Source organism: Cydia pomonella, chromosome 3 (genome assembly GCF_033807575.1).
Source record: "Cydia pomonella isolate Wapato2018A chromosome 3, ilCydPomo1, whole genome shotgun sequence".
NCBI lineage: Eukaryota > Metazoa > Arthropoda > Insecta > Lepidoptera > Tortricidae > Cydia > Cydia pomonella.
The window spans coordinates 12,365,463-12,380,839 of NC_084705.1; the positions used below are offsets into that span (position 1 = coordinate 12,365,463).

At 35.5% G+C, this 15,377-nt stretch overlaps 1 protein-coding gene across 9 annotated transcripts in view; it reads left to right on the forward strand.

Annotated features, from left to right (window-relative positions):
* The window catches only part of LOC133516092 (protein held out wings), a 72,316-nt gene that overhangs the window by 38,689 nt on the left and 18,250 nt on the right, over window positions 1-15,377 (forward strand). For all 9 annotated transcript variants that reach the window (XR_009799174.1, XM_061848807.1, XM_061848810.1 and 6 more), the window contains exon 2: window positions 7,877-8,010. Coding sequence is in view for 8 of the 9 variants with exons in the window: in XM_061848807.1 (XP_061704791.1) it covers window positions 7,877-8,010 (134 nt within the window). In the remaining variant the exon portion in view is untranslated. The remainder of the gene's footprint in view (window positions 1-7,876; window positions 8,011-15,377) is intronic.

The window sequence follows — 15,377 nt, forward strand, 5'->3', positions numbered from 1 at the left end:
ATTTACTTGTTATCTTTACATGTGATTAAATTATTTATAATGCAGCATGAAGTACAGCAACTAACTACTAACTCCAATTGAAGATTCTTATTTATCGTTTACTTTTTACTTCCGTATACTTAAGTATTTGCCGTATATCAATAAATATACAGACATGTAAATTGTTTAGTGCGTTCGCCTCTGCGAAACGAAACCGGACAATTTCTTAACCAAACTACTACAACGAACAAACATAAGTATCCCCGTGTTTTCTTTAACATTGCTCGTCAGCAGAGAACTGTCGTTCTTAAATACGACCTAACGCTTAACTCGAATATGACACTTGCGTTGTAATTATGATAAAATCATTCGCTTCTTAGTAGGTATATATATCGTATATCGTTAGATAGTCCAAGTAAGTTGAACAAACACATGTTTCAAATTGGAAAGAAACAAGATGCGTCATGCAGGTTCTGCCAGGAGTCCGAGGAGACTGCAATGCACATTCTCTGTTCCTGTGGACCACTAATGTCAAAAAGAAGTACTTACTTAGGGCGGCATGTATTGCAACCCTATGAGGTACAGAACATTACGGCCCAAAGAATCTGGAACTTCCTGGATCCCACGGGCATTAGTAATGAACTTTAAAGGGCCGTCACAATAGATCACTGCTTGGTCGATGTGGCACTCAAAGGCCCGCAACACCCTAATAATAATAATAGGTAGTCCAAATTATTCATCAATGAAGAGCGCAGAGTTAACACAGTCATTTTCTCATTTACATATTATAAAATTTATCAATATACCGTGTCATCAGTATTTTTTATACATAATTGGCGCGCCCTTTGACTTTGCATATATTGAGATATCACGATAAAATCATTTCAATCAAAACGGTTAGGCCTACCTGCTCTGACATTTCGAAACTGGTTTCCTTTTGAGAAACTTCAGCCTAGCCTTCAGCATGACCCATATCAGCCGCAAATACAATTTGAAATCTCGGTCTGCGTCTATTTGCATTATGTCGGGACTTACTTGAGGATAATAATATACTTATTCATTCATATTAGAGTCATCGTTAATGCAAATTTCGTCACCGTTCTATGAATGCAGGAGAATAACAATAAGCCCACGCGACGTCTTAGTACTTCAATCAATCTCGTGTCACTGCTGCATCGACCGCTTCGGGTAGCTTTTTGCTGTTGTACTATTCATAAGTCAAAATTGTAACGTCATGTCTTTGAAAGTGGGTACTGGTTACTGACAACTGTAACTGATCTACTCTTACTTTAAGTGTATGTAAGATAATTCATGTACCTACACACACTGAGCTCATCCGTGGCGTGTGATATCGTCGACAGGAAGGTTCCTCTTATGTTAAAATTTCATCTCGTGGTACTTAAATTGTGAAGAGTTTATATAAAAATGAATAATAATGAAGTTCACAAAGTCAGACCAAGATAAGTTGGCAGCGATTTTGATAGGCCAGTGCAAGTATTAAGTAAAAGTCATAATTTCATAGAAGTTTGACATAAAAAAAACTTGTCGGAGCTGTCAAAATTGCTGCCAACTTATCTTGGTCTGACTCTAAAATCATACATCTATGTTCACCTCAAAGATAGTTGATAGCCCGTTAAAATCTTGAGGTTGTATGAATTGTTTGTATGCGCCAACTAAAATGAGTATAGTATATGTTTTTCTTAGCAACAAACTCCACGAAATACAACGGCGACCGTATCGATGGCAAGTATTTGTCTTTAACTACCGTTCCGGCACCCTGACGTGTGCCGGCTAGATTATCTTACCTCTATTCATCATATCAAGTGTGATGCATTCAATTTGTACTTTATTGTTATTCATCGAACATTAATCTGACAATGTGTTTTGATTTACTTATGCCCGAAGTGATCCGGTAATTTGAACTTTTTTATTTATTACTTATTCTTAGGTACCTAGGTTCTTAGGTACCTTGTTTGCTACTTAGTTACGTATGTACTTAAGACTTAAGACAGAGGTGTGCTGCGAATATTCGTTCTGGTGGTGGACAACCGAACCGAACTAGAACCGAAGTAGGTATCTATATAAGCGAAATAATGCACATTCCATTGAATATATGACGAATGTAATTGATGTAAAATTAGTAATTAATGGCCGTGATAGCGTGCGCGATCTTTGTTTCGCCGGGCGGCCGAGGAAGGCGCAAACTAACCGTAGCGGCGTACGCGCATGGCTGCTTCGCGTGAGAAAACTAAGCTGACTCACACTATCCCAATTTTGACATTATCACATTGAACTAGAATATTTGAACTAGTGCATAAAATACGAACTTACGTACCTTTGTTTGATTAATCTAGAGAAACCTTTATTCCACTTGTCTCTGTTTCACAATATGTATCCATTCAAAGTTCATAATTAATATTAACCTTCTCCCTACTGTTCGACTGAGCTCTTATATTTTGCATACATAACTGTGTGAGTTTGGTGACATTAACATTTCAAGATCAACCTCGCCTGATGATAATGGTGGAAGGCCAAGTAGTCGACGACGATGCAAGGAAGGTAGTCGTCTAAAAATGATTTTTCTATAAATGATTGTATATGTTTTATATAAATACGCAGCGCTCGTAAAAAAGATCGTCTTGATAAGACTGGCCCTACGTAAAACATGCACCACTTGCTGTCGACGCTAATTAAATCGTTCCACTGTAATTTCTCCGTCTAGACACTACGACCGCAAACAACTTCACGTTGTTATTACGATGCACCGAGCACTTACATCCGCAAACATCAGTTATGGTTGTCGTGGAAAAAATTGCAGTTTCCATAGAGTAGCACTAATAATGAAAGTGATTTTGACACCGAGTCTATGCTACTTGTACTCGTACATGCAATCAACAATGTGTAGGTGTAGTCATTGGAACTAAAAATGCAGTAAAATAATTAACGTAATTTATAAATTGATTAATAAGAGCAGTTTTCAAAATCATCTGCTAATGTAGCCGTAGACATTAGGCTTCAGCTCTTGTACTAGTAAATTCGATATGTAACTAGGACAAATAAAAGCGGCGACAATGATTTTCTCTATTCCTTTTTAGAGTTTATAAACGGGTTAGAATGTTCAAAGATCAAGTGGGTGGGTGGGTTTATTGGAGGGGCACGGCAAGGATAAATCTGTTATTTCACTGCACCTAAGTAAGATTGCCAGTGAGCTATAAAAGTATTCTAATGGGGATCATGATCATGATGCAAACGTAGGCGTTAAGTTGGACGTAAAAATCTAATCACGTAAGTCAAAGATTTCAATTCCGCGTGCCGATGGTATCATATGCCTTAAAAGCGACTGGCTACATTTATTAGCGTATGGAATAGAATGAGGGACTCGGGATTACGGATGCAAAGAGGCGACTCGCAGGCTGCCATTGTGGATGGTGACAATGGAGATTGCATTATCTGTAACCAGAAAGCATACGTGCACTCCGGGGAGGAATTGTACTTTGTTAATGTGATTTAAATATAGATGGTATGATAAAATATATCACAGACGCCCTGTTCGCTCATATGTATAAGCATCTAAGCTAAACTTTCTTTCAATCATGAGTACCTACAAGTACGGAATGAGCATTTTACATACTAATTTATTCTGATTACGAAGTATTTTTCTACTCGTATTTATAATCGTCTTTTAATACCTAGCTTCAAATTACTAACACCAATGGACGAGGTTGCGTACTGCGGTTATAGTAATCTGAGGCATTAACAACATTAACTGAGATGGTGTATCTATTATGTGTGTATTATACTATTAAATGCGAACCAGTAGTCTATTGGAATAGTTAGGCGGTATTTGATTTCAATGGATATTAGGTTTAAGCGATTAACGTATCTGTAAATTTCAATTTAGATGTAAATTATATTATTTACAATTATTTTATTTTACTGTTTTTATAACCTACATGTAGATATTAGATAATTTTATTGAATGCATTACTAGACTCCACTGTAATTGCAGTCAAGCCACATACGGTGGTAATTTCAACACAGAAACGGCACAACCCTGTCCGTACTCCTTATATGTTGTTTATAATAAACACTGCAATAACTGCGTGGTTAGCTAAAGTAAATAAATCATTATACCATCAAGCATCAGCACTTCAAATGCTTGCGCAAGTTTACGAGTCTCAGAGGTGACAACCTTTCTGACTTGAACTGGTCCCGTCAAGTGAGACTACATTAATCAAACCAAAACTGTAGTCGAGAAGTGACAGACGGACAGCCCCCAATATCACCTGTGTCAAAACACAGGCTATTAAATTCAGCCTTTGTTTTTGTTTAGAAGCCTCATTTACTACACAAAGCTGTATTGTTCGAACGTCCATTACAAATGTTTCGACACCCGTCAACTCTGTGACAAGTTTGAAAAGTTTTTTTAACATGCTCTGACCTTGCTATGTAGACCATCAGGTGATTCAGTCAGAGCCAAATTGATTTTGTTGTCAATAATTGTTTGATCTATTGTATCGAACTTCATAAGTGCCGAAACGAGCTTGATGAGTTTTATGATTAATTTTTAAAATATCGCCCAGTGATATACTTACGTCATTAGAAATATTAGCTGCGGGGCGTCACACATAACATTTCTATTTGTCCAACTTTTCTTAGAGAAGAGGTTCTGATTATTGTTAAAATAGTTGAGCAGGTGGGAACCGAGTTATATAGACGCGACCCGTCACTTAAATGCTAATTCTTCATTAAAGCCACATTATGATAGGTAGGTATTTAAAAAAAATCGTAAACCTTTTGATTCTAAAAGCATGGTTTTATATGCGTGAGAGGGTGGCAATTAAATACATAATCCATTGACGATCACACGTCGCCGTACGGGTTAAGGCTTGTCTACCCGGCGTGACCCTTATATGGTGTGAAAGCGGCGCATTGTCGCACGCTGCGCTGGACATACGCCTCTTATCTGAGAATCGGATGTACAAAGTAAAATAGGTGACATGCTAACCGGTTTCACGTAATTACCAAAAGCTGCGTTTTGTTTTCAGTCGTAGCGAGTGGAAATATACGCTACAAGCTATAATGTGCACTTACGAAAAAGGTTACCAATAGTTTTCTATCTTGAATATTTATATAGTGCAGAATGCATCTTGAATATTTATAATCAGAGAACAACCAATCAGATAGTGCCAATTAGTAAAACTAATTTCAATATGTTATTGACATATTGTGACGAGATTTTGCAATTCAAAGTCGACTTTGAACCGTAGAGTGTTTATAAGGTTTGCAGTGTCTTCCCTGCGTTTCTACGAACATATTGGGTCTTTTCGTTTTTAGACGCCTCTTTATCCTTCTTATAAATTTGATTGTTTATTTTTGCATGTGTCAGCGATTTTGAAACGATATTTCATTTCTGTGGCCTGAAGTTTAAGTCCAACATTACAGGATATTTCAGACTACGAGTACTAAACCATTAAATGTACATTTGTACATTTATTTTGTTGAAAAGGTACATATTATACGTTATTTTTGTTTGATTTACTTATATTAATGTCAAATAAGTTATAATAAATAATAATAAATATTATAGGACATTATTACACAAATTGACTAAGTCCCACAGTAAGCTCAATAAGGCTTGTGTTGAGGGTACTCAGACAACGATATATATAATATATAAATACTTAAATACATAGAAAACACCCATGACTCAGGAACAAATATCCGTGCTCATCACACAAATACATGCTCTTACCAGGATTTTAACCCGGGACCATCAGCTTCATAGGCAGGGTCACTACCCACTAGGCCAGACCGGTCGTCAGTTATTGATTATAATAATAATGGTTTACTATTGTAGGAGAAAAAAAAACATTTTTCTACTTATCGACTGTAATGGGTGAATTAAAATTTCATATACCTAACTATAATTGCGTACTTTTCATTTATGGTCTCCCAACTCAACTATAATATTCTAATTCTTTTCTATACGCTGTAGTCAACTATAAAAAAAATACCAATTACGTGCCGCCGCGCTCTCACCTCATAGAAAAGGCTAAACGGGTGACTTCGCGCATTTATGTCTTACCAATTTGAGATACTTACCAATTTTCACTGATTATTTAGGTTTTATATAGTAGTATTATTTTAGATGACTCGTAGAAAAAGTATTTTATACTTACATACATACAAGTAGTGATTATAATCAAGCTTTTCAATCTCGTACCTTACTTAGGTAACTCAGCAAGGTTCGTTGCCTAAACACGGAACTCGACTGTTCTCTATTATATTACGATTGTATAAAATCTCTTATTTCGCCATAACGCTTACATTCAGAACATACCGTTAAGCACGAATTTTGCAGAACCAAAATAAAACTACAAGCAACATGCAATTTACTCGCACTCATTGTGCGAGTGTCAAGATTTGACACACTTTTTATGCACATCGCATAAGCATATGGTGTTCCTTATTCGGACGCCGGAAATCATCTGATGACTCACGAGATTCTTATCGGATAATGGCGATAACGTTGAATACTTTACGGTTACAAAATAAAGAAGCTCTTTACACAGATTTTTTAAAGATAAGATTTGTGATTGAGGTCACAATTCAAAGTTAGGCTATTTAAGTTTACATACATTAACTATTAATTTCTTTCCAAATTCTCATAGTGAACATTTTGGGAAATTTATTCAAAGTTTTATATTCTGAATGAATACAGTGAGCTGCAGAGATAACTGACCCCCCTCCTCCTGCAAGAAAGAGTATCTGCATTTGGTGTCAGTCACCATAGGGGATTCTACTATGTAGTTTATAGGCTTACCTTAACAATAGATTAAATATGTTTTATGCAATTGCATTAGGTACCGTAGGTTGTTTATACCGGCGAATCGCAGTGTGTCATATAATTGTGAGGTTCACCCATTGGTGCATTTATTAAATGATGTCATGATGACTGATCAAAGGCTTGATCAAGTTAAAGAGGCGGTCCTTATGATGATAACAATGTCGTCATACTTTAGGTAGGTACCTTGAAAATCAACTATATAATGAAAACGAACGGTTCGAGTCTGTATTAGGGATGTCACGAATGTCGCATTCTTCACATTCGCGAATGCGAATCCGAATGTCCGAATGCGAATGCGAATACGAATGTTAGGGAAGTAGTTCTATATTATCATTCCTAATTAGAAGAAATTTGTTAATACATAAATATTATGTAAACTTAAAACGGAATGTTATGAAGTAAGTATTGAGAAATGCTGTCTACTTACAAATCGACGAGACAAATTATTCGCTTCATTTGATACGAATGTTTAAAATGATGCGAATATTTATTTATTTATGTAATCTTTATTGCACAAAAGAAAACCTTAAAGTACAAAAGGCGGACTAAATGCCATGAGTCATTCTCTACCAGTCAACCTTTAGGCAAAGCAGAGAGATTGTAATATTCGTATATACGAATGCGAATATTCGTGACATTCCTAGTCTGTATCCCTTCGTAGGTTTAAAGCGTTTTTTATAACTTTCATAATTATCATATCACAAAACGAAAACATGATCATGATTAATCAACTTAAGTTGGGCTTTCATATAATAGTTAAAATTATTTACTTAATGGATTTGTACTAAAATAAAAAAATTAACGTAGCTAAATGCTTGCTATAGGTAAATACAATAATTGGAAACGTTGCATTAGCATTCCTAGATTTGTAATAAGGTCTCGTAAAACTAAATTCTCCGAGCCACATAAACATCACGAGGCCAGCATACAGTAAACGTTAGGACAACATTCTAAAATTATCAGACCTAAATGATATTTATCTACGAAATTTAGGATGGCACAGCGGGAGTATTTGCGATACTAATAGCTGTATTCTTCTTGTTTCAGAAATAGCAAAAGTACGAGCGAGTCTATTCCAAATAAATGGCGTTAAGAAGGAACCACTTATTCTACCAGAAGCAGAAGGAATGGTCACAACACTCACAGAAAAAGTATACGTGCCAGTCAAAGAACATCCAGATGTAAGTGTAGTAATTATTACCCAATAGTTATTAATATTCATTCAAATAAAATCACAAGAGTTTTCACATGCTATATATCAATAACAATAAATATTATCACTTGGTCTTCCGAGAAAGACCAATTAAAACTGTATCTGTGGAAACTTGGAAAGTTAATGGAGGTGCGGGTAGGTTATACGTGCCGCTGATTTTATGCCTTACGTAGCTTTTGCTGAGCATTTACTTCTACACTGATCAACACTTTAGTGTTACTGATGTATGTAACTTGAAGATCTTAGTTCTTTTTTAGAAAATTAAAAATATCAGAATGGTACATAAATTATCACACATTCTCAGTAGGTAGGTATTACTAGTTCTTGGAGCCACGACTATAGTAAATGCTAATCCATGGTGAAAGCCATGTTTTAGTCGAAACAAATTAATAACTTTAGTACTAGTTAAACGTAAATCAACCAGAACTGGATACGGTTTGGTCTTAATATTGTGGCTAACAAATTCCTCTTGTCCTATAAATCTGTCTTGGACAGATTAAATGAGATATTGTTATTCATTCTTGTTGTTAACAAGAGTAGCTCCGAGTATGAAACCTAAACACTGCTTCAGGGCAGGCATTCCAAAACGGTTATCGGTAAAATTCTTTAGTTTCTTTAGCCTCAACCCTTTAGTTTTGTATATGGCAAAGATTATTCCGAAAAGACTTTCGACGGCTTACTACTCTAACTAGAATTAATTGCGATAGTCATACCTGCATGTCGTCACAAGGTGTTCAGCTTGCTACATTTGGTGACTTATGTCAGGGCTACCCCGCTATTGCTACGACACACGAAGCGAATACGTTATCAGATTTCTGTGTATAATTTGTATGTTACTCATATTGTGAAAGTTTATTCAAGAGCAAGTTTTAATATTTGCCGTTTAACGGTTTTTTGTTTGGTGAAACACGTCCAATACTAACTTTATAAAGAGTAAATATGCTACACAGGCTACTCGGTCGACATCCATGATTGTGTGTTGTCCATTCATTCGCATCATACCGTTCCAGGCTCATTTGCAAAGCACGTTTCTACAAACCTTTATTCGGTGTTCAGAGTTCGTCGAACCGGATGACACATGCTCATGTTACTATTTAATTAAATAACTTGTTATTCTAGGGATTATGTCTTGTAGTGCCTGAGGCACTTTTGTAAATAATGTTAAAAATCAAATATGTCAATTTTAACTGCGGTGCACGGTAAATACCTACAATATAATTATACAATATATTATATTTTGTGTTTTGTATCACGATAGTTTTTTAATTGTTAATATGAATACTTTCGAAAGGAAAATTTTGTATCCTTATACTATAATGTTCGAATAATGTCAATAATCTTTTAGATTATTTTGTCTAAAAGGGCCTCTTCGCTGTTGGCTTCGGCCCCCGCACGCCTACCAACGGTCCGGGACTCTATGGTCCCGAGATGCGAAAAATACACAAATAATAATAAACTAAAAACATTGCACATCGCACAATAAGTAAAGATTTCACAAAAATTCAAATGACAGAAGAAGTATTTTCTAGAAATACACACATGAGGTAATCGTGATTGAAGTAATGGTTTCTTGTTACCATGGCTGAGAATGGCTAATGCCGGTGAGAACCAGGGACAATTACATCCTTCGGCGGTTCTTAGTATTGGTAGGCACTAGCAATATCGATGATTTATAGAAATTCAATGAACAAACGTTGTAACTAGTATATTTGTTTTGCTACGAGGATATTTGATTTCGAGTAAAGTTGGTGCTTTCACTTGGGTATCCACAGGCACCGACGGTACTGTACTACAAAGGTCTAAGAGAATATGTAACTATGGATATTAAATAGAATCCTCATCAATTTAAATTGTTCTTATCATAATTATATTTGGAAATTATAGTTTTAGTAAAATCTAATAAAATATAAACAGATTTCTATTTATTATAAGGTAATGTAAGTAATTTATGCAATCATTCAAACGTATATGAGGTTGAGTAAACGATTAACCCAGCGGTTCTTTGTAAAATAAAACTGAATCCGCTATGTGTATACCTGTCTCTATTGATTCCATATTCTCGTAGATCATCTAGATAATTGTCAGGAATTCAACAATGTGAACGTAAATCTTAAGATAAATTGAACGTTGAATGATATTGATTGTCGATCAAAAGGGCCGTACGAGACATCGGTCACGTACTGAAATCATGATGGAATCTGTCTTAACGATGTTGATGTCGCGATTCTAGTCGGCAGGCCTTTCGGTGCTTATTTACAAAATAAACGACGACATTCCCTCAACATATTATGTCGTCTAAACAGCTTAATGTAAAGCTTATTTTCAAAATGAACTACTTTTCTATAGCCTCATAGACATTTTATAAAATTGCCTCAAAACGTGATTCAACTGTTCCTAGTTGCAAAAACTGAACTGTAAACATTTTCGTCCACGGAAATAGACCGAAGAAAATTTGTTTCGTATGTCGAACAGTATTGTGTATTGTAGAAACAATAGTTTCGAAACCTTGCTGCCAATGAGTAATATCTCGAAAATGTTTTTAGTTTTGTGACTTTAACGTTCCTCTTTATAGGTAGTTAACGCTTTTATACTCGGCCGCGCACATGCTTCTGTTCAGTTTTCGGAAACAAATTCCAAACCGTAACATCAGTTTAATGTTGATGATTCGTGCACTACATTTTCAAGACTTTGACTAAAATCAAATCGCAATTGGAACTCTTTAGTCATCATATCTCAATGATTAATGCCAGTAACTCTTAAAAAGGCTTAATGCGGAACCTACGATTTCGTCTACTGCCGACGTAGTGAATGTTATGCAGGGCACACACGACGGAACGCAGCTACGCTCAATCATAGTTGTATCGCCTTGACGGGACCTGGTTTCCAGGACTCGCTTCACTGCTTACTAGTCACGACAAGATAAACTGCAATAATGTTAATATCGATGTAATTTTAAATCTACATCGTTTAAAAAAAATCTTTAAATATTCGTCTGAGATTTAGATATAAATAATTAAATAAATATTTGGGGACAATCTTACACAGATCAACCTATCCCTAAACTAAGCAAAGCTTGTACTATGGGTACTAGGCGACGATAAATAAGTTATTGGGCTTTGAGCCTAAGTTTTAGAGAGTCAGCAATAAAATTAATGTAATGGCCCTTTTAAACTTCAATTTTAGCGAAGTAAACCTAAGTTTTTTTTAGTTTCGTTGTTTATTTATGTATAGTTTTGGGCGAAAATTCACATTGTGCCAGCATCAGAACTGCAGCATGTATCAATATCTTACATGAACAAAGAGGCACATCTTCAGCAGATATTCAAATGGAGATATCAGCCTGCAGTATCATATATTTTTATGGACTACTCCATAATATTGGAATCTTAAATACATCTTAGTTATCAGCTATTAAGCAACCTTCTCATTAAATTTCGAATTTATTGCCGTAAGCGCTTGTTCACGTCATCATCATGTACGACGCCTACAATACATACATTAACAACATATTTAATATGATTGTCGATATCGATGTAACGCGTGTCCCCGCGCGGAAACTGCGTCTTCCCTTATAGGGAAAGGCGCGTTATTAAATCCGACCATATCAGTGTGCCCGTTACTTCGACTTTTTGCTGGCCATCATGAGAAACTTGCCAGCACTCGCGCACCGACGGCGCAAACTGATTCCTTGTAAGCAACGCCGGAGAATAATGAAAATTGTTCGTCAGTCGCAGGAAGTAATTAACGAACAGATGCTTTGTCTAATTATTGCCCCTTATTTTGTTTAAATGCATGTTTATGTCTTCAATATTAAGATGGAAAAAGAATTTGGCATGTTTTATGTATTCGTTTATACTGCAGCAAAATAGGTACGACTGTTGAGATCGGCAATGTGTTGACGAAAGGTGCACCTTTGTAGCTTTGTACATTTTCTTTACCTAAATGCAAAAAACTATCAAAGGTTAACAGGAAGAGATCCCTCAAAAGAATAAGTTCGCCTTTGTACTTATTACTAACTGTTACTTTATGTATTTTTGTACAATAATGAGTTTACTACTGCTATATATTAAAAAACGATGCATGTTAAGTATAAATTAATAATTCCTGTAGTGATTTTCGATAGCGAATACCTAAACTGTTTATACGATATTCTTGTTTTCATAAAACATATCAGCAGACGGTATGCGGTTTATCATTCGCAAGTGCAAACATCGGTAAAAGCTCGCGAATGTGTTTCAAACATTAAACACTTTCAGCTACGTAACTAACGTACCTATGTATCTATTGTACTTACTCACTAGCTGCTCATTGCACGGTGCACTAAGGAAACTCGCAGTTACGATTACGGCTGCCACAGAAATCTACATTGCGTTTAGATCTTCCTGCATCATTCAGGAAGTTTATAAAAGTGTTACTTGATATTTACGAACACCTATTTAACGACGTCTGTGTAGGGTCATAGGGAATTGGGATAGCAAAAACGGAATCCTTATAGTTTCGTCAGATTCGTCATGTCTTCACTTATAATAAGTGTAGAAAAACATGGCTTTCCTATACCTGAAAAGTGCAGATAAGAAAAAAAAAATGACGATAATACCGTAGTAGTTATGTTATTCTTCGCGGTTGCAGAATGTACCATGTTGCAGAGATTTTGGACAAACGTCGAATGTGGGTGTCTGGTGTTTATCTTGTTACTTAATAATAATTTCTGTATTTAACGTTTTTTTATGGAACATTTCTTTTGTATTAACCTATAACTTGCGCAGAAAATGCCTGCGTGGGTTGTTAAAGCATTTCTCATTGAATACACTGTGGTAGCATAAACATACATGATTCTTGTTTTTTGACACAGTTCGATTCTATTCTTGCATTCGTTTTTTCAACTGTTTTTGTTATAATTTGTATTGTTTCATTATTTTTCCAAGTAATACTCAAGTCCAATACAATGCTATTAGACAATAAAAACTGGTCAATTTATAGCGGAGCATTTAGTGACAAACTGAAGTATTTAGTTATGCAGCACAAATCCTGAAAAAATCTAATAAGCTATCTAAATGAAATATGTATTACATACTTTATAATTTTTAAGCAAAATAAACCGACTTCAATGAGGGAGACCGGTGAAAGAACGATTATTGTTGATTTTAGATTTCATACAATGAAATTAAAAAGACAGCGTCCTACGCCTAATTATGTATAAAGGAGGTAACATGTTTTTTTTGCCACTGCACCCACCTTGACACATTTCAGATTTGCCCTATGGTTGACTGGTAAGATACGCTCAATAGGCTATTCGATTGTATTTAAGATAAATTATTACACACCATGCATGAAATAAAGCACCAGACAAAATCTGCCTTGAAAACCTAACTGATTGGCAATGAGAACCAATTGCCAAACGTGAACTATGCATCATTGAAGAATTCTGTTCCATTCATCGTCAGCAGTCCCACTTCATCAAATGTCACTTCTACAAATGTAAATACTTGATTTGTTAATGAAAATACTTAGATCACGATATATATGCCTTTAACATTTGAGGAGTTCCTTCGATTCCTCATGGACCCCATCGTCAGAACTCGAACTTGACAAAAATTTGTCTTGATAATCTAATTTACTTAACAAACACAGCGAAGAGGAGAAATCGCCAAACGTGTACTATGCGTCGTGGAAGAGTTTCATTCTGATCATCATCAGCAGTTCCACTTCATCAAATATCACTTTTTTAAATGTAAATGCTTGATTTGTTACAGAAAATACAAAAATCACTATATTATTATGTATGCCTTTCACATTTGAAGAGTTCCCTCGATTCCTCATGGATCCCATCATCAGAACTGAGTTTTGACAAAAACGGGACCAATCTGTATACATATAAATTCAAACAAAAAAATAATTTTCAAAATCGGTTCAGAAATGACGGAGTTATGGAGTAACTAATATTAAATAAACAAAAAAAAACATACAACCGAATTGATAACCTCCTCTTTTAAAATCTTGAAGTCGGTTAAAAAGTACGTAAATTTATTACAGAGTTTTTTTTTATAGGTAAATATTAAAACACTCATTTTATTGCACATGAACAGATCGGCGTTTTGTGCTTGGCTGTGATTAAAATCCATTAAGAATAAAATCTGTTTTTACAATAAATGAGGAAAAAATACCTCATAGTTTAATTTGAATTTGAATCAAATGACTGACCTCATTTAGTGAATCTCATGACAATTGGGTATAATTAGCCTTAACAGGGCCACGATACATTGTTGTTTCATTACGGAGTTCTGTTGATCACTAATGATCAGCGGCTGTAGCACGGTTGCATTGTTATCACTTTTCACTATGCCTGTCACTTTCGCACTTATATACTTATTAAAACGTGACAGGCATAGTGAGAAGTGATAAAACTGCACCCGTGCTACAGCCGCTATATGATCTTCACGGTCAGTTTCACTTTATCTGAAGCACTTTTATAACACATCTAAAATGGGACCAATTTGGAAGTATACTTGAAAATAAAAATAAGAGATTTTCAAATGGATTTGAGTCTCGACTTGTTTTACTATTTGCTCCTCTAGCATTCGCAAAAAAATAGGGAGGGAAATATGAATATCAAACGATCAACGATGTTGCTCACGGTTTTAGCTATGAGCCAAACATAAATAAAACAAGCCAAGAGCATGTCGGGCCATGCTCAGTGTAGGGTTCCGTATTTATTCTTCCGTCACAATAAGCCAAACTGGGGCTTAAAGTATAGTAGATTGTTAACCAAGGGATGAAACGGTACCTTTCACCTACCACCTACCACAAATAGGCAAATTTGCACAGTACCTAATTAAAGTAACAGAGTTTTTTTTCTTCTTTTTTTTTATTAAAAATTGATCGGCGATTGGCTCTAGTCACACCTGATGGAAAGTGAAGACAGGGCCTAAGATGATGGAGCTCACCGGTTCAGTAGTACTAAACTGATCATGTCCGCTATTGTTTTAATTTAATGTCTTTCTTAAGCTCTACTTCCACGATTTTTTAATATTTTTTGGACCTATGATTCAAAAGTTAGGGGGGGGGGGGGCACACTTTTTTTTTCTTTCGGAGCGATGATCTCCGAATATATTCACTTTATCAAAAAAAAATTGTTGAAGACCCCTATTAGTTTTGACAGACCTTTCCAACGATACCCCACACTGTAGGGTTGAAGCAAAAATAAAATTTCACCCCCCACTTTACGTGTATCCTAAAAAAGAATATAGTTTTTATTGTTCGACTTTATCGGCTTTATTGATTTATATGTTTCTGCTAAATTTCATCTTTCTAGCACTAACGATAACGGACAGACAG